Below are 26,775 nucleotides of genomic sequence, written 5' to 3'. Positions count from 1 at the left end.
ACTCGGGCTGTAAATCCTTTTGGCCAGAGTAAAGTGCAGTCAACACATAAATGAGTTGACAAGTCATTCTCTGCACATACTAAGTTGCTTTTATTAATCCAGAACTGCATGCTACAGATACTGTACAGCATGAACATTTATTCATTACAAAAAATGGCTTCCAAACCATTAAAAATGAAAATCGGAATAAGAGCATAAAACGGAACAGTAACATCACAACTGTTAGGAAACATTCAAAGTATTCACAAAAAATGTTATAGTTAGCATCTTAATAAACCAGAGAAAAATCTGAGACAGTTTTACAATCGCTTCATGTCAACTACAATGGCACTGAATGAACAGATGAACAATTTTTCAGCTTTATACAGCGTTTTTTGCAACATCAACATGCCTAGGTTTTTTTTTTTTGTTTTAAGTTTGCTACCTACCTGTATGTAGTAAGTGTACATAAAAGTGGCAGTCTGATTTTCCTTTTATGAATAATCTAATATACAGAATTTGGCCCTTAAGGGTTTATACCTCTTCATTTTAAATGCTTTCCGGACAATCTGCTACCAAACACGTCTGTTATAGGTGACATTAAAACTACATACATATCTACCTATGTAACATCACAGCAAAACATGATGAACAAAAAAATTACAGCATTAAAAAAAAATAATAAAGTTGTTGGGAGAAAGTTAAAAGTCACTGAGAATTTTGGCACATAAAAATTTTGCACACAGCCTACAGTCCTAATGTCGCAGGGGATTCAGCTGCAGTTCTGAACGGGAGACACTTGGACCTTGCTAACAGCGTTGCTAAAAATTCCCTTGCTAAATTTTCAAGTCTTTTTGTGTGTAATGGCTTTTAAAGCAATTTTTTTTTTTTTACACTATTGATCCTTGAAAAAAATGCATCTGCGAATGTCCATTTGGTGGCAACTGTGTTTCATATAGCAAAAAAAAAAAAAAAAAAAAAAATCACGAAAGGAAATCAAAACCAAAAATCCTGGAAAAAATATATATATACACATTTATATATAAACTTAAAAACCTTGTACAAATGAGTTGTTATATATAAGATGCTTACACTAAGGGAAAAAACAACTTTATACAATGTTTCAAGAAAAAAAGAAGAAAAAAACATTTAAAAAGGGACAACATACAGATACAACAAGCAATTTCTAAAGCAATAAATACTACTGGTCCAATAGCGTTGTGATACTTTTAATTGTTGAGTAGCGTTCCCTCCCCCAAAAAGAACAACACCATGGAACAAGGTATATTAACACATTTTTTTTAACCCTTTGTTTCTGTACATTTAAACAATAACAAGTAACATCACAATAAAGGTTGTTTCACACAAGGAAGAAAAAAAAAGAAGTAGTAGCGGCACCGCATTCGTTGTGCCCTTAAAGGTTTAAAAACCAGATGTAAAATGATTGGTTCGCAAGCTCGTATTTAATACAAATAATAAAGAACCAATGCCTCCGGCAAGGGCTGCTTCAAAATTGCTTCTTTTTTTTTTTTTAAATTTTTAAAATCAGTCTTTAAAACTAAGCTATTGGAACTACATAACAATTATGTATATATATATATTTTTTAAACGCTACAAAGACTTTAAACAGCTGTTGATAAAAATTTTGGCAGAATCATGAGGCTTTTCTCATCTACATATTTAAAAAGGAGAAATTGAAATAAGAATGGGTCAAATATTGACCAATGAACTCGATAAAACATCAACTAATGTAGCCACGTGGCACGAATTAAAAACGAAACCGAGAAACGACGACGAACAGCGGACGACGACAAAGAAGAGAAGGGAAAAAAAAAACCCCAAGAAAAAAAAAAACAAACAACAAACCCAAATCCCAACAGAATTCAATCCCCCCGAAGGAAACTGAAAGGGCTAACGAGGCTAAAGCTATTCTAAGGACTTGGTTACGAGGGAGAGCGGCTGGGGCTGTGTCCCCGCCAGCGAGCTGTGGGAATGCAAGGAGGACGTCGAGGGCTGTGCTAGGGATGTGGCGGCGGCCGGCGGGAGGGCGGCCGGCGGGAGGGCGGCCGGCGGGTGGTCCAGGGCCCCGTTGGGGCAGCTGGCGGCAGGCAGGGCGCCGGGCTTGCTCGCAGCGCTCTCGGCGAGGACGAGCGAGGATGGCGGCGGCATCATGACCAGGTGTGCCAGCGGGTCGGGCTTCAATGAGAGTGAGAGGGGTTGCGTTTGTTCAGTCTGTGGTTTCGAGTCTCTGGAGGGGGAGGCGAGCATGGCGGGGGAGGACGGAGGAGAGTCTAGTAAGCTTCCATCTGAAGAGGGTGGGCTGACGCAGCTGCCTTCACCTTGTATGTAGCGAACGCACTTTTTTTTTCTCCTAGAAACAGGGAGAGAGTTATCTGTGAATAAAGGGCAGAGACGCTGATGGAGACAGTTATCTAAAGCAAAGAGCTGTCAATTAGCTACTCTGGGCTCTGCGCGGGCGGCACCCCGGCCCCATGCGCCGTCCTGGGGCTCTGGCGGGGTGTCCTCGGCACCAAGCCCGTTTGGGAACCTCCCCTCAACTAAGAGATTTGGGAAGGATTCACTAATTGTCTCTTCGTCCCCCTCCTCCTCAGGCCGTTTCCTTCCCTTAGTTATTTTAATAATCAGAAAATCAGGTAAGACGTTTCTGGAGCCCACTGTGCTAATCTACAAACTCAACTTTCCTCAAAAAAATAAATAAATAAATAAATAAATAATCCTTATAAAATAAAAGCTCTGGATAGTTGATGGTATCTCAAGGTGTCCCATAACGCTGTCCAACTCAACGGGGCTATCTCTACACCTGGGTCACCTGTCGTCTCTTACGATGTGCTGCCCTTGGGAGGCAAAGACGGCTGCAAACTACTGCTCATTGCTTTCTCCTCTGTTAAGAACCCCACCAAATCCAGAAACATCAGAGTCAGACAGGAGGGATATATAATAGAGAGAACAAGAGAGAGGGGAAATAAAAACAAAACAAACAAACAAAGCAAACAGAAGAAAAAACAGGAAAAGAACAGGATAAACAGAGTATGATCCAAAATAACAAGAATAACTGGTTGTATGGCCTGCAGGTTGTGGCTTTAAATCGACTCAGGTTTACTTTAAAGGGAGAGCGGTAGATTTGGGAAGCTGCTCGTCTGCATTTTGGGAAATTTTCCTCTGAGAGGCCATCCATGTAACTCCAGAGTGGGATCCAATTTCAGTAGGTGAAGAGCACGACGACAGGTACAAGGTGAGGAGCAACATGGAGCTTATTTCACACCAGGGAATATGAGAGTCTCACAAGAGCTACTCATCTTCAAATAAATAAGTGACCCGACAGAGATCTTTTCTCCTCCCTCTGTCCACTTAATAATGTAAAGGAGCAATGAAAACAGATGAATAGTTTCACACCAGCTCTCTTGCCAAGTATATGCAAGACAATCCTAGCAGCAGGACAGAAATAATGAGGCAAACAACCACAGCATCTGGCAGAATGACGTTCAGTGGCCACCTTAAGCCTAATAATGATGGCTCTCCGGCCCTCCTGTTCAGAAGCACACTTTCCATAGGAGTGCTGAAACGCTGTTACACAGCCCAAGGTGTGTGACAAAGTCTGTCTAGAGCAGCTCTGCCACAAAACTTTTGGACACTCAGCTAAGCTTCACAAAGCCCCCAACGTGAAGGAGTAGATTGCTCTACCCCCAGTGGATACCTTGCCCTAGCTCAGTCACTTCATCAAAGGAAGCGTCCCAGCGTGGCACAGCAGCTGAATGTCGCTGGGTGACATTCCCCACTTGCAGAGCTGCCCTGTCTCCACTGCTGGTTGTCAATATTCTCCCTCATGTACAGCAACTTGCGTTTGACTTGGGTTAAACCAAGGTCTGCTGTCTAGGCAATGGGACTAGATGTTTCTTGACTGCGGAGGGTATCTAACCAGCTTAATTCTGGAGTTAAAAGATAACATCTCCCATAGCAGGAAGGCAACAGCAACCCTGGCACCCATCTTTCCACCGGCGTCAGTGAGGTACCAGTGCTGTGACACCCCTTCCTCCAGAAACTCAAGGTCTGCTCTCAGGTTCTGCTCCACGTTCCACATGGCAAGGTAAGGGGTTAGGTCTATTAAGAGTTTTAACCACGTTAGCCTGCAGATCAATACATGCTAAAAACTAAAAACAACCATGCAACTTAAATGTTAAAAATAAATAAAGAAAGAAAGATAGAAGACAGCATGTGAAGGCTGTAAACCATGCTTTATTAGAGCAACGTTAAAAGACAGAAAAAAATTAATTTGGTGGGCTCAAAACAGAACCTGTTAATTCTTCTACCATCAACAAATAATGCAGGAAGCCTCTGGCTCTTGGCTAAGGACAGTTCTCCTGCGCTTCTTCCCCTCCCCTTGTCTCACCACTTCCCACCTTCAGCTGTGCAATGTTATCAAGGCCACAGTTCATATTTGGACCTTCTGTACAGCTGCCAGTGGCAAAGCAGAACAGTGATGCTTCATAAAGCTCACTGATAATACCTGTGTTGAAAGGTGAGTTCTCACAATTTGGAGACTGCAGGGCTTCCCTGCCATCACCAAATTAAAATATTTTGCAAGCAGAGACCCAAATTCTGCCTGCCTCATTGATGGTGGTCTAGAAGCCATTCAGCTGGATTACTCTGAACCTACAAGGCAGTTAATTATTCCCTGAAGGAAGTTTGAATTTAGCATGCCAAAAATTAAATATATTTTTTTTAATACTATTTTAAGTTCTGTGGCCTGAAAGGAAGAGTTCCCATGGCAAAGGAGACTTAAACCAGGTCTACCTGACTTTCTGACTATGCAGAGTTTGACAACCTTTTTAAAACTAAACCCACTGGTCTTGCTATCCGAAATAATTTTCCTTTGACTAAGATTCAGGTAGCAGATTGCTTCCTCTGTTTCTGTTGCATGTCAAACTCTTTAAGAGTGTGGCCACTTTTAGTCTGAAAAGCCATTTACATAAATCACGATGGCTCAAGGGGGGGACACTTCTCCCGTCTGTGCCATTCACACCATGTGTTATCTGCGGTCATGTACATGGCAGGGCTAGGTGGGACAGAAGCCGTAGATGGGTAAAACCCAAAACCCTGCAAGCCAAGTATTACCAGAATAGAACACCACCAGGCAAGTCTGGGGGAGTGGAATAAATAAATATACGAGGAACTTTTTGTGTCTCAATTTTGCTCTCTGTAAAGCGGGAATAAAAATACTACACATCCCCCCTCAGGAGCACTAGTGAGGAATATTCACTTGTGCGCCGCTTGGAAAGTGTCAACTTGCTGCATCAGTCCGGCAAACACCGACAGACCTGACCCTGCTCAGGCTGCGCTTGAAACTCGCCCCAAGACAGCATCGGGAAACCTGCAATGCTGCCATGAGTGAAAGCCACAGACGGTAACAAGGGTTTATTCAGGTGCTGTCAGCAAAGATGTCTCAGCTTCTATCACAGTAGCAAACTGCACATCTTTAGCACCTACCTAAGATGTGCTACAAAATGCTACCATGCTAGCAAATGCAATGTTACAATGGTTAGGACCAGAACTAGGAGAGAAATGCTCTAATACTTAGTGATAAAATGCCTCCATGCATTTAAAAAAACCCAAACAACCAAAACAAAAAGAAAAGCAGCTGACAATATCAGTAAGTCTAAAGCTATCAGCTACACCACTGAAGTAGTCTCTGATGTGGTGCAAAGATTTCTGCCAAACTGGTGTAAGTTAAGAGAGGCTTTATGCTTCACATGTAACCTAGGCACTGTACAGACCAAATGAAAAGTCCCCTTGCTGATAAAATGTAGTTTTAGAAGTATGCTGTTTACTTAAGCAGCTAGGGAAAGATAAAGCAACACAAACATGATGTGCCCCAGGTTCTGGTACTTGGCATACAGAGCCTGACATGCTTCAAATACTCTATCTTTAGACTACACAAATATCTGCTGATAGTGTGCAGAGAACTAACCACAGAATAAAGCCTAATTAAATACAGCATTTGAGTCTTTGGCTAGCATGAGACTCGAGAGCCTCCTGACACCATGAAGTGGCTACCCAGCTCTCCTGGACTGAACCCCTCTTCCTTCGAGCTTTGAGAACTGTTGCTTTCAAAGCTTGTTTAACATACATACCGGTACTGGCACCTAAGACCCCAACACCCGGCCCTAGCATGCCTCGAATGGGACAATATGCAATCTGTTGAAGACATTTCTGGTGCCCTATCTGGTATTTCGACATAACAACGCCAGCCTCAATCTGTGTTTTCCTCGACACTAAGCACAAACAAGACTGCGTGCATACACAAAATATGATGGACGTCTGATCTACATTCTAAATGAGATGGAGCACATGGGACTGGCATGAGTAAGAGGGGAAAATGTGGGAGAGGAATCACTACACACAGAGTGTGGTTTGGGTTGAAATACCTACCATCATAATATTCCAAATTCAAAGACTGCTTGTATCAGAACAAAGAAACAACAAATTTAACCAAATGCGATTATATAAGGAAAAAGGAATGAGAAAAGAACTACTCGGTATCCCTCCACCAAGAAAGAAGTATGTACTGAGTTATATACATGGAATTAAACTCCAGTAGAACATGGGCTGTTGAAATTTGGGCACTCTGATGTCTTTCATCTCCTTTTAATGCTGGAAACTGTCCTACCAAAGGTGTAATTAGTTTTGTCTAGAGCTCAGGCATTTACAGCTCACTTGTTGGGATAAAATTTAGGAAAAAAATATTTTCAGAATCAGAAAAAAGTGACATCAGATCATTTAAAAAACTCCTATCTACATAAATCTTACTGAGGCATAGAAGCCTACAGGTAGCTATTTAATTTTGCAGACAACACCAAAAAGTACAATATAAGCTGTAAACACTGGCTTTTACATCTCTAATCATGAGAAAAACACTAGTGCTGCAGATCCCAGAACCTTTTTAAAAAGCCTTTGGAGGCAGCGGACATAGACCCAAATGAAAGACAAAATATAGATGTCCAGTTAAACATTCATTTTGCTGACAATCTGGAAAAAAATGATAAAAAAGCCCAAAAAACTGCCAGCCTTAAGGACGTCAAGTTTTCTTGTTCCCAGTTCTACTACCAGGGAGAGGTTATTGGGAAAGAAAGAGAGAATATGGCATTAAATTAGCAAGAAATTCCAAAGATCACAGATTATTAGCAATTGATGCTGTGGGAGAGAGAAAGGTGGGGAGTGGGGAAAAAAGATTAAAAAAATAAAATCACATAAATGCACTAAGAGGACAGATTGCTTTTATTTCCCCAAAGGCCTAATGGGTAGTATTATACCTGCATGGTTTGCACCATAAACTCTGTCGGTCAAGCCCGAACAATGCCCGACACTTCTTTGGAGTATTTGCATCTGTTAGCATAAGGTAAACACAAAAAATACAACACAATGGTGGATAGAGCTCATTTGGACTGTGTCATCTTAGCTACAGCTATGTTTAGCTTTCAATCACCTCCGTTTTATTTGGTAATCTCCCCTCGTACCAAGGGTAGGGAAGAAAACAGGACTTTCACAATGAGCCAAAAGAAAACAAAAAAAAGATCTCCGACATGGCCGTGCATCTGTCCGGTGTCGGTACCGCACTCAATGCCGCGTTATCAAGGGCTTTGGTAGCAACTTTCCTTGGGTGGAGGCTTGGAGGGCAGGAGCGTGGTTGAGCCACGCAACAAATGAGCTTAAGGCTGATGCTGTTTTACAGTGGGTTTTTGGCTAGCAGCAGCAAAGAGGAAGGCAAAAAAACAACCAACAATGGGGAAAAAAGCAAAACCCTTTCAGAGAGACAATAACTCATGGCAGTGTCCCACTCCCTTGTGTCTTCTAGATCACAATACAGAGCTACAAAGCAACAAGGCAGGAAAAAAAAGGGGAAAGTACCAAATAAACCAGCTGCAAATCAGCCATAGCGAGTCTGGGAAAACTATACACACCTGCAGGGGCCGCACCAGTTATTCTGTTGATCAAGGCCAAAGCGCGCTCGGCATTTCTTAGGAGCGCTCAGGTCTGAATGAGTTCAAGAAAAGCGAGCAGAAAAGGGAGAGAGGAAAAAAAGAAAAGGGGAGAGGGGGGGAGAGAGAGAGAGAGGAAGAGAGAAAAGGGGAGAAAAAAGAGAAAGATAAAAATAAGGAAAAAATAAAAATAAAAAAGGGAATAAAAATCAATGTCCTCGTTATTAATTGCAAAATATTGACTTTTGATTTAAAAGTTAAAAAAGAGTGATAATCACATTTTTATTCAACTCTTGAGATTAGCTGTTGCAATTAAAGCTGCAGTATCCCTTTATAAAGGACTGTTTCTTTCCCTTTTAAAAGAGCAGGTAGAGGAAAGTCATTGTGGCTGGTCTAGCAGGATGTTTCAGGCAGGATTTATGTGGGCTGGGTTTTTTTATTCTCTTTTTTTGAGGGGGGGGAAAAAAGGAAGAAAAGAAGCTGAGTATGGAAGTTAGATCCTGAACATGCTTTTTTCTTCAACTCAGATACAAAATAAAAATAAGAGAAAAAAAAGAAAAAAAAAAAAAAGGAAATTGTATCTCCTGGGATAATGCAGCTTTTGGAATAACATTCAATTTATTTGTTTTTATTAATTCATATTTAAAAGAATGGATAAGAATAAGCAGATTGCGGAATGAGCATGTTAGTATCAGCCAGAAAATAAAACGTAAAGCATGGCAAGGTGCTGAGTTAGTACAGCTAGTGAATTGCAATGAATAGGCTTGAGCAGAAAGGAAAAAAAAAATCCAAAACTAAAATAATAATTAAAAAAATGCATATGCATGCTAATGTGAGAAGACTTAGTGGGAGCCATGAAAAATGCCATTAGATTAAGGAGGTTCATTACTGACTTGCTTCCATTCTTTATCAGTCTCTTTAAAGAAATACTGCATATTCAATTTGCACAGTTAGTACAACTCTTGCGTTATTTTTACTGCATTACTGTTTTAATAGCAATTGTTACAAAAACAAAAAACAAAATTAAAAAAGACTATCAAACATATAATAGATATAAAGATATATAGATAATAAATACTATCAAAACGTGTGGATGGTATTTTTTTCTTAATGTCATAAGTGTTTAATGTTAAAATCTATAATGGCAGGAAAAAAAATTAAAAAGCAGTTTATAAACTATTTTAAATGACTCAAAATGACGTTAGCACCTGTAATCGGAGGAAGTGAAAGGCAAGGATTTAGGAAACATTCGCTGTGTTCTGAAAAAAAAGAACAAATTATACAAAGGCTTCAAAAGAACTAAGTCAGGGCTTCTTCAAAATTGACTATGAGATTGCCTATGCAGTATTTCTAATTTCCTATATAGAATGGCAAACCTCCTTAATTTAAAATGGGTGCGATTTACCACTGTAAGGCATGCATCAGAACATACAGGTACAGCCCAAATTAATACCAAACACATACATACGTATGTACACGCACACACATATGTGCAAAATAAGCAGACAACTTTATAAACGATGGCATAGGCATTACAACTACGGCTCTGCAGTTAAAGGCTTTGCAATTACTATGTACAAATTCAGCTAATGTCATAAGAGGCTCTCACATGCAATGGCTTGGTTACTAGTTTTAGAAGGGCAGTAACGCGTAAATAATTAGAGTGCATTAAAAAAAAAGGCTGTCTAGTATAGGCACTGGCTCCCTGTGAGGCCAGGAGACTCGTACCCACCTCCCCCGTACCTAGGAGCGTCACACCAGGACTGCCACACTTCCACTAAGCAAGAGATTTAGACTTATTTTTACTTACCATTGGTCTCTCCTGGCTGCTTATCCCTTTTCCTCTTCTTCTTCTTTCCCTGCAGGAAACATATACAAACGAGAAGGATTAAAAAAATCCAAAACACATGTCCTTGCAAGACAGCACTGAGCCATGGGGCTGCGGCCGGTGCGGGAAGCTCCCCAGGGAAGACACCAAAGCATGACGCCGGCTCATCCTTGGTGCAGGGAGGCTTGGGAGGCCCCTGGGAATGGCTCTGCCTGCCCGACCCGTGACTTTTTGGACAGCCTCGCTGCAGCCCCCCCAGTGCTAACACCCCCCAAAGCTGTAACCAGCTGGGCAGGGGGCAGAACAACCTGCAAGATGCATCTTTTGAGGTAAGATCATCATGAAGACAAAAACATTTGACACCTGCACACTCCTGCATCTGTAAGTTTAAAAATCATCCGTGATCATGTTTTGGCAGGGCAGTGAGGGGAAGAAGAGGGAGATTGAAAGGGGGAGAGTGCATGAGTCAGGTCAGATTGAGCCATGGATTTCCTCAGCACCCAAACCTGACTGCTAAAGCAGACGAGGAAGCCACAGTAATGAGCAAATCCCAACCTGCAGGTTTATAAGTACACCGACAACCTAGGAAGCAAAGCCAGGACAAGAAAAAAAATCCAGATATAACTAAGACCATTCCCACATTTTGCTCTATCACAAGAAAAATAACCAGTAATATTTTGCTAAACTGTGTCCCTTTCCCAAATACTGTCCCACAAGATAATGCAGTTTGTTATGGTTTCTGACTGGAGGGAGAAAGGCCTTTCCTTCGTTTCCCTCCAGCAGTGTTGGGGAGGACAACCAGAAGCCCAACTTGTGTGGAAATCCAACGATTGTTTTCCAAGAGAAGAGTTATAAAGTAATATGCATGGCTCAAAAGAGAAAAGCTATTTTCTAAAACTCTTCTAACACTGAGCAACGTGGTTTGCAGAGCAGCACAAAAAGGGCAGTGCAAGGGCACAGAGTCATTACATTTTCACAGCTCCCCAGATGCTAAAAGCCAATGACCTTCAGGCCAGCAATGTCAACTGTGAATGGCACAAGAGACCCCAGCTTTTGAAGATGTGGTAGTAATAGGAGTTGGTGAAAAGACACCAGACCAGCAGTCCTTTGTGGTCAAGATGGAACAAACATCTCTTGGAAGAAGGAATCCCACAGTACTTTTGAAGGGCTGGACATATCTGTGGGGAAGCCAACTGGTTCTTCCACATGGTGGACACTTTCTCAGTAGGTTGGTCTGGCTCCCAACTAAATGGTTAAGATGGGCTTCAGCTTGGCACATCCATTACAACATTTGGGACGCCCACTATGATATGTTCCCTGGAATGTATTAAGAAGAAATTCCCAACATTTATGTTGGATTTTGTTTTGTTGTTGTATTTTTCCTACACAAAAGCTGGCTTTCTGGCACAGGGCTTCTGTACTCATTCCCACCCTGCTGTCCAGGCTGTGACAAGCAGAGTCACCAGCCTTCCTTCTGGTGATGGAAAAAGCTGTGTGCACCATCCATTTTGAAGGATTTTTAAACAACGTGCACATAATCCTGTGGCCTGGATGCTGCTGAGAAATCATCTCTGACACCTCTGAGGTCATTTTGGGGGATATGGAAAGTTGTTGCTCTATCTTAATTGCTACAGCAGCCATCAGTCTAACGTGACAGGCAGACAAGATGGACAAGCATTGCTCCTAAAGCTCCATGAGAATAGAATCGGGAAAAACGTCTTATCTTGAAGTCCACGTATCACATAAAGATACAAGAGGCTCAGACTGCCCCATCTATATTGATCTAGATTGACAGTAACTCTGTGAAAGACAGTGAATTTTTTCCAGCTTTACAACAACTTAACTGAAACCAGACAATTGCCTCAGGACAGTAAGTCTGATTTTCTTTTCATCTCAAGGAGGCCACTTGCATAATTAACAGACTGCATCTTGTGGCAAATTTGCTTAATTTTTGCAGTACATTTGGCAATTCAAGGGCTATCCAATTTGAGACCTTATAATTTCTTCACACAAGCGCCAGCCAGAACAGAGGTCAGGAATCAGCTGCTCTTTACAAACTCTTCAAGCCAGGTATTGAAGTACTATAACCCCTTTAGGGAGCAATCTGTTTATATCAGCAATGGCTGATAGACAGGAATGTCAGCCAGGGACCAGGCACTTCTGGTTCCTTTCCGACAGAAGCTTTGAAAACTCTTCCTAACAAAGAACTGACAGAGGTCCCGTTAACTTCTTTTACACCCTTTTCAAAAGAAATAGGGAGAAGAATCACCTGGCTTGCTTGTTCAATTTCTGTGCTACCAGAAGATATTTGATTATGTAGCTAAATCAATACATGGAGTTAAGAAAAGAATTATGGCAGCAGTTTGTAAAGTGCTCTGCACAAGACACCATTTTGCCTTTGCTTCTGCTTGTGCTCCTAAGACTCGAGCAGATGGCCTGTAACATTTTCCAGCATCACACTATACAAATTCTTATGCTGCAAGTAAGTTGTATGTAAATACTTCCTAACCGTTTTGGCAGCTCCTTCTACAGAGCCAAACCAACATGGGTTTTGACAGGACTGCAGAGTTCTTTGGTACTAATTTTCTAGACAACTTGCAGGCGAGGTGACTAGACCCTTACATACTTTTGAGTCCAGCACTCAGCACCACTTAACATCTTACATTAGATCTCAGGAAGAGCAAATGTGCCTTGTGACACCAACAAGCCACAAGGGATTCCCTGAATCCTCTGCCCTTATTTAAGAGCAGGCTGAAAGCTGTGTTTCTTGAATGTACTGCTCCTATTTCTGAAGACCTCAGCTAGAGCTGGCCCCATCCTCGTGCCTGACATAAAGTGCCTAATGATTTAACCATTTCAAGCAGCCCAAATACGCTCCTGTTCTAGATGTGCGAAAGGTTCAAGACCTTACGAAATGCCGAGGGAGGAGGGGAACTCAGAGAGCCCTGAATGGACCAGGAGAGGAGAAATAAATAAATCCTATGGATGATGCCGTCGTGTGATGCAAAGGTACAGCGCTCTCCTCAAGCAGGAAGGTTCCCCCTGAAGGTCACTTGGGGGTACAGCATCAAGCCACTGGGAAAGCGCCGGCTTTCTCATCCTGTCCTTTTAGCTTGAGAAGAAAGGGTTTCTCAGCGCTCACACGGTGAGGACAAAAGTAAAAGGTCCTAAACACTGAAGGCTTTGTACATGCCCATCTGTCAGTGGTACAGTCACTATGCAGAGTGAGCATTTCCGAAACCTCAGTCAAGCCTATACTCCCTTTTGAACACCCAAGACGACGATACTGCACAGCGCTGAGGAACTACCTCAAGCCTATGGTCTGACAGTCTCAGGCCAGACTATGCAGAAAAGAAAGGGAAAATGTGGTTTTTTTCACATTGGCTTTTCCCCTCCCCACTTCCTTTTCTGCCTGTTTTAGGACACAAGAAAAATCTGAGATTTTTCCATCTTGGTCATGGAAATAACACTGAAATAACACTGCTGCTAATTAACCCTCCCTCTTCCCCATGAATGACCCCTCTTCTCCATGAATGACCCCACTGGCAAAAAGTGCCTGCAAAAAACAAAAACCAATCACTCCACAATAAGCAGTGCCTCATTGGGCTTAACGAGGTCTCCTCTGAAGGGCATGCACAGCTACACCTGCAACGGTGAACAAAGGAGGGAGCGAGGCAGAGCCCAATGTAAAGAAAAGATGTATCAGGAAAGAACATAAGGATTTGAAAAAATTTCCTTAAGTACATATTGCTAAATAAGTGAGCACGTGTATTCTCTGCTGCTGAAACAGTGGAAGAGCACAGAGAGCTGCTGCTGCTCTAGGCTTCCCTGCAGGCTCTGAACTGGCTTCTTCCCATCCATAGATGTAAAAGTGCAGATTCTCATAGAAGTAATTGTTGCCATATACAAAGCACACAGTTTATGTGATTTACGGCAAAATAGGATGTTTAGGGTAAAATAGGCAGTGATGATGATGATGATGATGATGATGATGATGATGGAAGAGACAGACTTCAACAAAAATAGTATGTGTAACACTATACAAAACTGAGATCAATCTTAACAGCTGCTGGTCCCCAAACCTGCAGGGAAGTCTGCCTGGAAGGTAGGGAGCAAGGTTTATTCCAGAGTTAGACACCTTGAAAATTTTAGATGATTTTTATTTAAATTAAAAAAAAAAATAATCAAGGTGCTGCTGTAATCCTATTGAAGAGGTTTTAGAGTTCCCACCAATCCACAAATCTGAAGAATTTATGGGTTTAGGCTTGCAAACACTTACTGCCAGCTGCACTGCTTACCCTTCATGGAAAAAGGGGTTATACACTACTAGTAAGTGGTTACAATGCTGGCCTTATGTTTTTAACAAATAGAAAATTCTATCACTTTTAGCTACAATACAGGCTTTCTGGAAGGAGGAGGGGGGAATCAAGCTTAAAAACACTCCATGAATTGACCGCAAACTCCAAAACACTTTTTAAAAAATGAGGTGGGTGAGGAAATAACATGGCCATGAAAAAGCAAAACAATCGAAATACACAACAGTAGAGCGTGGAATAATTCATTTAACCCCACTTGAGAGTAAGACTTTCAAACAAGTCACGTTTTTGATTTTGCCAGTCCTTCTCTGAAGCTAGGATAAGTCATTCTTCCACTTTCCACTATACTCTCACACAGATAAGCACAAGACACTAATTATTCATCTTTTTGGTGGAAAGGAGAGGAGCCACACTAGGGAAATTTTTAGTTTTGTTTTAAAAAATGAAATTTAAAATGACCAGCAAGCCAAACAGCATTTCCAGACGCTGGTGAAAGTGAAGGCAAGAGTTTCTTCACAGAGCTCTACCGTCATGCCCCAATTCTAACCTTTTACTAGTCCCAGCCAGGGAGCCTCTTCCAAGTGGAGGGCTGGGAATTATCCCCAATAGTTTTAGTATTGCAGAGGGAAGCGTCCGTTGTTGTTACCAGATTGGGATCCTGAGGCACGCTTTCCAGGTAGTGCTTGTGTGCAATGTGTGGTCGTAGTTCAGCAGGTCACATACACATTTCTACAAGCTCTACTACTAAAAAAATTTCCACCTACATAGGAACCTACATAGTTATCCCGTGCGGACCAGCCCGGGTACAGCTGCATATGAAGCTGTCGTTCCTTTCTTGCTAGTTCATAGTATTTTGCTTGTTCTTCTCTGGATAACGCATGCCACTGAGGTGGAGAAAAGAGAAAAAGACAAAATAAAAAGCACAAGTGTTTTTTTTTCTTAAGCGCATTAACAGCAAAGTATATTATTTATATATAAATACAGATAAAGTTGATTTTCATAAAAAAAGAGATAAAAACAGATGATCTGGCATGCTGACATTCATGTTTTATTTATAACTCCAGATTATAACTCCCGTTAACTCAACTGAGTCAAAACTAATCATTTGTGTTCACTCAGCCCCTTTGTCTCCTAATGAGAATTAAGAAAATTAAACAACAACAAAGAGCGGGGGAGAGGGTTGAGAAGCTGAACCACTTGTCCCGAGCCAGATCTCAGTTACAGGTTTAGAGAAGGTCTCCCTCTCCCTTCCCCACTGGCATCCCCTCTCCTCTTCTAGCTCTCACAGGTGCTGATACTGGTACTGTTCCCAAAGGCTTTTCCCCTCCCCATTTCCTTTTCTGCCTATTTTAGGACACACGAAAAATCTGATATTTTTCCACCTTGGTCATGGAAATAACATTGAAATAACACTGCTGCTAATTAACTCTTCCCCATGAATGACCCCACTGGCAAAAAGTGTCTGCAAAAACCAAAAACCAAACCAAGGCCTTCAGTTTTGTAACTTTCTTATCCATTACCAAAATATCAGGAAAGCAGAGTGATTCATAAAGTGTGAATCCTACCGAGTTTCAGTCCCTGCTTGTGCTTGTCCCTTTTTACCTACCCTTCGACCGAGGATTTGGTTGATGGCTGCGCTCTCTTTCAATGTGCATTCTGCTACAACTTTTGCTCTCATTTCCTTCATATACAACATAAATGCATTAAGAGGTTTCTTTATGTGTGGCTTCTTTTTCTCTTCTTCTTTTTTGGAGTCCTGATGTTTTCTGAAGGGTAAAGATGCAACAGACAGAAACCTCACAGTGAGAACCCTTGTGAATTTATTAAATTAATCCCCTCAATCTCTCTAGCATTAATCCTCAGAAATCTCTAGGAAGAGGACCAAAAGGTTCTCTAGAGCTTTCACCCTGGCTGCTGTATGAGAACAGTTTTAAGAGCATTACAAGAAAACCCATCTCATGTTTACGCAATATCACCACATACCCTCTCAGTCCCTAGAAGAATCCTGGAAGAACATGGGTACCCAGGAAAATGGGTTCACAGGGAGGGCTCATGAGCATGATGGTAGAGAAAATAATTACACCCCATCATCAAAGGGAACCAAAATGCTGTCTTTCTGCTTCACCCATGAAATGAAAGCCTAGAAGCACTAGGGGCAGAGGTAGACCAGGGCTCTCCTCAGTTCAAACCTAAACTTGATACCAGATCTCTCTGCAGCTTTGAACATGCCATTTGTGCTCTAATTTATTGTCTCCTGTTGTGTATCCGGTACCTCATGGCTTCAAACTGGTCACTGAGTAACACGGAAACCAGTCAGGAAGCTTGAATCTTGATCAAGAAAATACCACTTCCTTGTTAAAATGGGTGAAATTAATCACTAGTTGTCTATGTCACAGAATGACTCTGAAAGACTGTTACCATTATTTTGACACACTTTGGTAGTTAAACCATGTTCAAATCAATTAGAACAGAAAAGAAAAAGCAATTAAAAAAATTTTACAGCAAAAACATTTGCACAGATCTAAGCCTTTTTAAAAGCCACAGATGCACAGGTGATGCTTTGGATGTTCTAAAAAAGAAGACACGGGAAGCAACAACTTACGAGCTGTGGAGTGAGCCGACGTCGCTCTGGGAAGATTCCTGTTTGACTGTTGGTGTGACTATGGCCGGATGAGGGATTCCAGTTGTATGTAAACTATGGTGTGGCGGGACCATGTGTGGAGGAAACCTAGAGGAGAGAAAGCTGTGTAAATCGTCAGAATAAAAATGAATGAATGGGGAGGGATGTGTACACATATTAAAAAAAAAGGCATATAACAAGTACATGACAGCTAGACAAAGCATATGAAAGCTGGCAGCATTAATTAGCAATAAATTAAACATAATGACTCTTCTAATGTCATTAAAGCCAATCTTCCCCTTCATTATCATTACTGACATGAGACATCATGATTTTTAACATCTTTAACAAAAGGCAAATTCAACCGGATGAACTTGGATGAAAGTGGAATTCCAGCTACCTGCTGAAAAGAAAATCTACCAGTCCATTTCTTTGCTAAGAAATTATCTGTGGCAACCAAGGAATCAATTTTTATAGTTCTGAATCATGTGGTGAATTTGGGATGACATCTTTTATTGCATATTGACAGTAAGATAAAATATTAACGCCAACACAATCTAGACACATTTTTGATAATCCTTATAGATGCCTCATTAGCTACATTTTGTTGATGGAGCAAAACAAAATATTTGTGTCTAATAAATCTCTGAGCCACATTGCTTTAACAGAAGGTGGGAAGACTGTAGAATTAAGTAAATTTTGACCCATTAAGGTAACCTAGGAAGGCTTAAATGAATTCAAAATAACAGTCTAGCCTTTCTAAAGAGAAACAATGTTGTCAGCTTTATGGTTTATGGTCATATACATGGACAGGCCCTGGTCCTGCAACTGGATTCAGAGGGATGTGTAATCCTTCTGCATGAACCTAATTGCTCGGTCGGGGCCACAGCACAAACATGGCACAATCAATTCAAGCTTTTTACTTTTTAACCAAAATGAACAAATGTGTCAAAGGCAGGATTGACTTCTTATCATTATATCTCAACAGTCTCAGAAAGTTTCTGCAGTGAGTAAGGGAAGCACACTATGACAAACTACCTTTCCCTTAAAACCTCCACCCCCCTGAAGTCAACTGGTTTCCAGGGAATGGAATCTAGTCTAGAATTCTAGCTCAGAAAAAAATTCCCCCAAAATCCCAAAGCTAAAGTGATCTGGCAAATGACAAGGTTTTTATCACTGCAAATCCTACACTTATCCCAGATTTTGAACCGTCTTGGGTCCAAATAGAATACCCCCAAGAATATGGAACATGCAATGGGATGAAGAATTATTTCTTCTATCATCAATATGTAATGATTTTTTCTATCAAACAGGATTTAAAATGGGGTGACATACAATGGATAAGTAGACTGTGTACAAGTACCAGAAATATAATGGGATTTCTTTTTTTTTACCCCTCATAAATTCCATTACTGAGCTTAACCCCCACCCCCAAACTGCCTAGACATTCCCTACATTCACACGATGACACTGTAGTACTTTCATGAACAAGAGGTACTGTCCACTATGAGCTCTGAGGATCTTTGTCTATCAGCTGCTAGTACCCAGGATCATCAGACAGAAGTATTTTGAAGGCAGTGGTGGGAAGAGCAGGGACTGACAGGGAGAATGTGAAGTTGTTCAAACTGTAGCAAACTGCAGCTCCTCACAAAGGCATGGAGAGAAGGAAAGGAGGAGGGTGTGCTGGCAAGGGAAGGGGAGAATGCACAGCAAAATGGCCATTCCTACTTCTGCTAAAGACTCAGGGACACAAATCTCCAAGTGGATTGTCAAAAAGCCTTCTCCATTCTCTGACAAAAGTAGCTGGGTGAGAAATGCATTTGGGGAAATGCTTTGGTGTGTGGTAGGTCAGAGTAGAAGACAATGACAAGGCTGAAAGGAGACCAACGTCCTGGTCCCACTTCTGTCACGGAATTGCCTCACCATCAGCAAGACACAAACTGGGCCTTTGTATCATTTTTTCCTATTCTTCCTCTCTTTATTTTTGTGTGTATGTATTTTGATTGGACATACTTAAAAGTTTATTCACACAGTGCCTGGGGCCTTCAGCCATAGTACAATGCAAACAATAAAAACTAACACTAAGAGCTTTTTTTAAAAAAATAACTTACAAAGATGGACAAAAATAAAACCCATGGCAAAATCCTGACCTCACTGAAAGTGGTATAAGCATAGTGATAAAAGGTTGACACATGTCGTATTGAATTCTAGGCAAGACCCAGTACTGGTTCAAGAGAGGACTATGATGCTGGGGCTAGCTGGGGTTCAAATTGGAACGAGAGCCAGTGACAATGGGACAATGAAGGATAAAGATGGAGATTAAAAGCCTACCTTCAAGAGAGCAGGCAGGCAGAGCTGCACTTGTTTGACATGAGGACACAGTGGGAAGGGCAGCGGGCATACACCACCAAGGAAGAAGAGCCAAGTGCAGTGGTAGCACAAGGACAGAAGGATATGAGAGTAGACCTGAATAAGGTTAGACTCATCACTGGAGAAGGGCTCCCAAATATCACAAAAGGCTGATTACAGCTGGAGTTAATGGAGACAAAAGATGGTGTCTGTTAAGCTTCTGAAAAGGATCCCATGATGTGGCCATAACAACTGGGTCACAGACTTGCTTCTCAAATGAGGATCTGGTCAAAAATAAAACACTGCAAAATGAACTCTGCCTACATGATGGACTGTTTTATGGTCAGGATGTTCAAAGGAAACAAATTCAAAAAAAGATAGGGTGTTATTTTATTAGTGTTTTTTTTTTATGAGGATTTAAGTACCTCCAGCTAATAAAAAACTGGGAAGGGTGAATAAAATATGCAAAAAATGTAACTTCCTCCCCTTAATTATGGAAAAAATGTTTTCCCAATTACTGTTCAGGAGAAAGAGAGTAAGTATTTGCACATTGGAGGGTGACCAGATCGGGAGGACGGGTAACAGGGGAGAAGAAGCCTACATACGCATGTTATGTGAAAGCCTGGAGGATAGTGAAGCCTCCACTAACTTCAGCTGGGCTGAGATTTTACCCACTGAGCTCTAAGCTTCCGAGACATGGCAGCCTTCATCAACAGGTAGCTGCAGCTCAGTAGTTGTTTTCAGGGCGGCAGTTTCCCCAAGTTGTGTGTTCATTACCAATGACCACTCATTATTTCAGACTGAATCTCTCTCTCCAAGACACAAGGCTGCCTATTGGACTTATGTATGCCTTCCTATGTTTGAAGCTATAAAAACATGCTCCAGAACCCAAAGTTGCTCTCACATTCCCATGGACTTCAGTGAGATGGGTGAGAGTTCAGCCCAAAGTCTGAGTGCCTACTTATTTCCATGCAGACATCCACTCACATGGCAATACGAGTGGGGGAAGAGTGTTAATTTTTAAGTTCCTGGCTACACTCCAACTTCAGTAATTACATTCAGCAAAAGTGAATTTCCCCTGAAATTTCAATTACAGAAGGTATTTTCCACTGCCACCGCTTAACTGCTGCGCAGTGTTTGTCTGGTGTAATTCTGCTAAATTATTTCCTGATTTCCTCTCACAGCAGTTGTTTTTTAATAGTGGGTCCACTGTTTGCCCATCAGTCAGCTAACCCTGTCTCAATTTATGCTAAGGGCATATTATAGAGGAGTAATGAAAGATCAAGAGATCTTATAAGCATGTTGCATACATACAAAGTGAGTAGGGCGATGCTACAAGCAGAGAAAAGAGTTGTAAATGGTTAAAACAACCTGAAGACACTACCTTAAGAGTCTAAACCATTTAGGAAAATCGCTATTAGTAACCCATTAACCTTTTATAAACTATTCATAAGCACACTGTAACTAATGAAAGTGTAATTACTAAGCTTAGGGAATATTCAGGGTTGGGAAGCATTATATGCTCCAAAGGTCTGCACCATAACGCAGGCAAAGGCAGCAACTACTTTTAAAGGAAGGCTCTGGAAAAACTTGGATGGAGGGGTGATGCTGGGGTCTGCCCTGTCTTCAACATTCGGGCAGAGCCAACACAGTGACACCAAGGCTTGTACCAGGGCCCTGCAGGGCTGCTGCCCAGAGGCCAGCCATGAACGGCACATCTGCAGGCAAGCGTGGGCATCCCGGGGCACACCAGCCCCATCTCCCAACCACGCTGGCTACTCAGGGCAAGGGCTGTCCCACGGCTGAGCTCAGGCACTCCAGCTGATATGGCAGGCATGAGAAAACATGCGTCGAACCACGTATCAGAGCACAGTCTGCCCAGAGGGTGTTCCCATGTATGGGAAACCAGGAGAGAAGTTTCTGGGCTGAAACAAAGGATAAACATCTTCAATCTATTCATCGCTCTGCGTGTGCGCCTAAGCATGTGTGCGTGTACGGGCTTATGTCAGAGACAAAAAGAAAGGCTGTGTGCGTATATGCACACCCCTCACCTTTGCCTAAGACATCCCCCCATATTTTTTTCTCTAGACAAGTATTCCATGAATTGCAATAAACACCCTAAAAATTCTAAGCAGCTCATTATACACCACTGTCTCCTTTTATGGCTCCAAGCCAGAATATAATGATGAGTCTTAACTTGTTAAGGACAACTAATTTTTTGTTCCTGGCTGTCTCAGGGGCTTCTCTCTTACTCACTCTCACTTTACTTCACTGTTGACATGTTTCTGTTAACTGGATGTCATCTGCCTGCCTTGATTTTATGCACAAGCAGTGGGATGCATTTTTCTGTGCAACAATTCTGCTTTGAGTTGCATTAGATTTGTCATTATTCTCTCATTTTCCCCTTGCACTTGTAACATTTCATCTATTCCTGCCTTATTTTTTGAGCCACGGTGCACCCACATTATGGTTTATACATGATCTTGCTCCCTTTGAAGCCGGCAGATTTCAGAGCCAGCCCTCGTCAGGAGAAGTGCCTGCTACCAATTTAGCAGGCTGAGGGCCCCGAGCTCCAACAACTCAATCTAAAGGGGGTCACAGGGTGGCACAAGCAAGTGTCAGCAAGTGCTGTTTAATTGCCAATCTAGGCTTCTCCATGGTGTTTAAAGTATAATGACCCATCACTTAATTCTGAGAAGTCCTGGCCCTGCTGCTGAATGGAATGAATATCAAAGGATGTGCTAGAACAGGGCAAGAAGCCTACATTTCCTATAACTGCCATAAGTATAATAGACCTCTACTTCTGTCGTCCCATTACCACAATAATGTATTTAATTTGCTGTGTACTCTTTTTAACTAGATACCTTTCATAAACCCTATCTTGGGAATATAGCCTCCCCCCTCCCACATCTCCCCCCTCCCTCAAATGACTAGCCTCTCTAATAATAATTAAACTAAATCAAGCTCTACTTTGCCTCTCACCATGCCTGCAAGTCTTTTATAGATATTAAAAAAGATTAAATGGAGGGAGGGAACCATTGTTTAAATTCACAGCTCGCTCTCCCCAACCCAGGATTTTTTTCTCCCCCGTGCAGGGTCTATTAATGTTTTTTTAAAGTTGATTTTCCAGTTGTGTCTCTATTTGCTGGAGCAACATGGGCAAATTACAATTTTTTGCTTTTACTCTTCTTATCTAAAGCACACAACACACCATTTCCCTACCCATTCACGCATGAGCTACAGTTACAGGTTTTCATTTCTCAGTGAGGTGTGTTTCTCCCCAACCCCTCAATCTTTTCCTCCTGAAATCCTCTATACACCGACTTTCACATATTAAACAGCAGAGATGGAGAAAAAGGGACAGAGCAGGGAAGAGACGTGGAACCTTGCTATGTAATGCATGCTAATTTAATTATGTGCCATCATCAAAATGGATTAGCTGTTTCAGCCCATCAGGAAAGTCTAAACCTCCACCGATTTAATTAACCAGACTGAAAATCAGATGAACAGAAAATAAAACTATCATTAGGAGCAATTAGTGATTACTTAAACATAGTGCTGCCAACCAGTTTGTAAATAAAACTAGCAGCCCCTGGAAAATTAGATGGAATTAATTGGAGGTAGGGAGGGGGAGAAATATATACTTCTAAAGCTTTAGAGGGTCAGGCAGGCCCTTTTATGTTGACTATCAGTGTTTGGAGCTTTGGTAGAGGAAAACATAGTGCAATAACCTTCCTCCCAACTCTGCTTGAAGAGCAGCCCTCCTCCCTCCCGAGACTCCCCTCTCGCACACAGAGCGCCGCTCTGGGTGACAGCCACCGAGAAAGCAAAAGGTACTGTGACTTCCCCTCCTTGCTTTTTCAACATCACATTCTCCCAGCTTTTTCATTTAGCTTGGCTTTTAAAGACAACTTCCCACTCTTGCACTTCTCCCTCAGAAAGAAATTCTTAAAGCCCCATGGCAGCACTAGGACACCCTCTTCTCCTCAAATGGGAAGGTACCCCTCATCCTCTTCTCCTCTGAAAGACTAATGATGACTGTTTAACTGAAGTGCTTTCAGAAATACACTTCCTAGATGAAATGCCCTCCTCTAGAGAGGGAGGCAGGAGGAGTTATATTTGCTCTTCATTCAGGACCACAGCTTTTGAACTCACCTTGACATGGAAGCATTGACGGTCAGAGCTGTTGGGTAAGGGTGGCGGAAACCCCCTGTTGTGATTGGGTACACTGGCTGACCTTGCCTGGCAAAAAAGAAGGGAAAGAGAGAATGAGAGAAAGAAAAAAGGGTTTAAAAAAAAAAAAACAACACAACAAAAAACTTCTCTTTGCACAGTAAGCTTTATTCTCATTTGATCAGAACAAAAATCTTGGGGATTGTACAGCAAGGATCAAAGGAAAGAAACACAGAACAATTTGAATGCCATAAATCTGATAGGAATGGCTAATTAAATTTTATAACCTCTGCTTATGTCAATAGAGACCCTCTCCCCAAGCTGAAACTAGGTGTTTTGTTGTAATAATTAAAGGCGAAGTCTCGCTTGCTTTAATGGAGCCATCACACTAATTGAGGGCTACACATCCAAAGGAAAACAATAATGAATGTAAATTTATACCAAAATAAAGTACAGTGAATCAAAGGACTTCAGTTGCGCTTTGGGCCTCTTTCGGTATTTAGATCTCGGTGAGAAAACATTAAATTAACAGAGCTTAATTTGTAGCCTTTTGTCAGATTAACAAGTGTTGACAAGAGTTACCGGGGGAGAGTCCCCAAGAAGTATTGTGGGTAACCAATAGACAATCACACCTCATTACAATAATTAAAAAATACAGCAACATGCAAAACAGCATCCTCATGAAAGACACACAACTTTTTCTGATTGAGGTTTGTCTGTGCTGGCTAGTTCTTTTCATCTGTCCTTCAAATATATCATCTGACCGGGCAGTATGCTTTTTTGGGGGGGGTACTATGCTGGAGACATCCAGGGCAGTTGAGGATACACAGGTTGGAAAGTTGATGGTGAAGCACAAGTGGCAATGAGAGGGGAAATAAAAACCTTGGGTTACTTCTGCAAAGTTGGCCGTGCTACTCTCCTAGAGCAAAAGCAAGTGTGATGGTGTCATCCCTCAACAACAACCGATCAGAGAAGGTGTAAGAGCTGTGGGTAGATAAGTACACCATGGGTGTTGGCTTGTTATAAACCAGAAGTGATGACAGAGTCTTCGGGTGACAGAGGCCATTAGCATCTCCCTGATGAAACTGGCCACATGTGGCAACATTTGCATGGTTTGGCAGCCACGGCATGGGTCTCAAGGAGGACAAACCTGTACTCATAAAGATGTGAGGCTCTGAGACACAGATGTGCAATGAGGCACAGGTCAATGACAGCAAAGAATTTCTTCCCTAAGCTCTCATGTCTTTAACATTACTGACTTTTGGCATTAGCTGAGTATATTTGTTTTAAATGCTGAGGCTGTTACTTTGCAAACTTCAGCTAAGCACCTGCAACCGAGGAGTGTGAGCTGGCTGTACTGAAGCAAGGCCCTGCAAGCAAGAAAGAAGAAGAAAAGGAGCCAACGTGCATTCTACCTGCATTCGGGGTGCCCTATGTAAAAAGTAAATCACCACAAATGAGGAGGAATTTAAGACTTCAGGAAGCAATGCTCCGGGTTTTAATTCTGCTCATGCTGTGCTCTTCTGGACATGGTTCACCCTCAGAGTGGGAGAGCCTCTACCCCAGCACGTTGCACGACCACCCTGCAAGGAATGGCAGCCTGCAAAGTGGTCTGAAGTGGGCTGCTGAGGACAAGGTCTGAACTCTAGCTCTCCTGCATCCACACCTCTGTGTCTGAGAAAGGCCCCCAAAGCCTTTCACACCTCTCCCTGCCTGAGACCTGGGTGCGCAGGGGGACCCCATGCTCTGCCCTGCCCTCCTACAGGGTGTGAACTCCGCTTCCTTAGAGAGGGCAAACTTGTGGAGAGGTATTTTAGCACAGCTGACCGAAAAACCTTTGGCAGAAACAAGCTATTTCTAGCTTTGGGCAACTAATTTCTAAAAAAATATGATCTCTCTAATATTGATGAGGCCTGTTATGTGAGAAAAATAGGGTAATAATCTTGATTTATAACGCAGAGAACTGTTGTATCCAGCAATACAAATGCGTTTTATAAGTATTTACATCAAATACACTGTACAAAAGGCCTAGGCAGTGCTTAAGTGCATTGGAAACCCATTGCAGAGATGGCCACATAAGAAAAAAAAAGAAAATAAGGACTCAGTTACTAGAGGGAGCCTCATACCCAACAAGGCTCTGCAAGTGGGATATGAGGAGCTGAAAAGAAAACAAAACCCCAAGCTAACTTTCCATGGCTTTTTTCTTAGCTAGTTTTAAAGTAAACTAATTCCTCTTCCTTGTTTGCAAGAAAATTCCATTCCTCAGATGCCAACTGCCCAGCCACGTCTCAACCAGGAATGCTGCTCACTGGCCGATGTAAAGCTCTACTGTATCACAAGAAAAACCAAATGAGTTTCAACAGGGAAGGCTAAGGAAATTTAAAATTGCACATTTATAGTGAGGATGGCCTTGTTAAAAAAAAGTCCACGAGAACCAACCTGAGCCTTCAGAAAACCGAATCTGAGAAAAACTCACGTGGTACAGTAAGGGAAAAGAAAAGGACACTTCTGCAGAAAGGTGTAAAAATTCATGCTTCACAAGCCATCAGCTGGTTGAGATGACATAAAAAGCTGTGCCCAACTGTCCATGTTTGTTTAAGATGACATGACCTGGCATAAGTTTTAATTAATCTTCATGAGGTAGGTAAATTCATAACAGCTCAATGAAGTGGCAGTTGGCAAACAGACTTATCTCAATGCACACACACACATGCACACATTTCTTAACATAAATTCTACACATCAAAAAAGAAAAAGGAAATTAAAAAAATGGAACTCCTTACTGTGGTACTAACCATCCTAGCGGATGGGGGATTTGTCCTACAGTGCCTGGTGATAACGGATAATAAGGAGATATATCTGGAGGATGTGGAGGCCTTGGAATTCCTATGGAAGAGGAACATAAAGCAGCATTAGTATTGAGACATGGAAATAAATAAAACATACGGAAAAAGCACATATGTTTTTAAATTGCTACCTATTACTTTTTATTACAGTACTCATGGCTTCACTTTGGGTTTCCAAAGGCTGTTTCACAGTCTTATTTTATAAAGTGAGCCTCTTGGCATCTTGTTAAACGAGATTCAATGAGAAAAACTGATGTGATTCATTCCCTCAGTCACCTCTCCAATCAGAGATAATTATTTTGTTATTTAGGATGAGAATTTAGGAGGCTCAGCTATAGTTTTGGTCTGATGCCATGCTAGGTGCTGCCTTAAACGCTCAACAGAAAGGTGGTCCCTGTATCAACTTCATGGTTATTTTAGCCTGAAAATCACGGAAAGAGCACGGTCCCTACCCATATGTTGACTAGGTACTCAATAGCATGGCATTATTCCAAAGTAACCTCCAAAACAAGTTACAAAGTAAATATAATTGCAAATGATGTTTGCTTTTGAGCAAACCTAGGAAACCTTTCCCAAAACCTAGGAGTGGACGTGAGAGCCCCTGGAAATGTCTGGTAAAAGGGGAGGCAGATGCTGAAGATGTGCAGGGGAGGACAGAGAGCTCATCGGT

At 41.8% G+C, this 26,775-nt stretch overlaps 1 protein-coding gene across 7 annotated transcripts in view; it reads right to left on the bottom strand.

The window, feature by feature from the left end:
• Positions 1 to 221: 221 nt before the first annotated feature.
• TCF7L2 (transcription factor 7 like 2) overlaps positions 222 to 26,775 on the bottom strand; it is a 181,501-nt gene continuing 154,947 nt past the window's right edge. For 2 of the 7 annotated variants that reach the window (XM_082001983.1, XM_082001989.1), the window contains 8 exons: positions 26,043 to 26,145; positions 23,242 to 23,328; positions 16,720 to 16,845; positions 15,724 to 15,883; positions 14,894 to 15,001; positions 9,784 to 9,832; positions 9,182 to 9,232; positions 6,693 to 8,028 (listed from right to left, as the gene is read on the bottom strand). In XM_082001983.1, the coding sequence (XP_081858109.1) occupies positions 7,946 to 8,028; positions 9,182 to 9,232; positions 9,784 to 9,832; positions 14,894 to 15,001; positions 15,724 to 15,883; positions 16,720 to 16,845; positions 23,242 to 23,328; positions 26,043 to 26,145 (767 nt within the window). In that variant the 3' untranslated portion in view covers positions 6,693 to 7,945. Of the gene's footprint in view, positions 2,351 to 6,692; positions 8,029 to 9,181; positions 9,233 to 9,783; positions 9,833 to 14,893; positions 15,002 to 15,723; positions 15,884 to 16,719; positions 16,846 to 23,241; positions 23,329 to 26,042; positions 26,146 to 26,775 lie in introns of those variants that run through there. The other 5 variants (XM_082001987.1, XM_082001988.1, XM_082001984.1 and 2 more) reach the window with 4 other exon arrangements.

Source organism: Phaethon aethereus (genome assembly GCF_964289735.1).
Source record: "Phaethon aethereus genome assembly, chromosome: 7".
Lineage (NCBI taxonomy): Eukaryota > Metazoa > Chordata > Aves > Phaethontiformes > Phaethontidae > Phaethon > Phaethon aethereus.
This window is presented reverse-complemented; position numbering and strand designations above follow the sequence as displayed.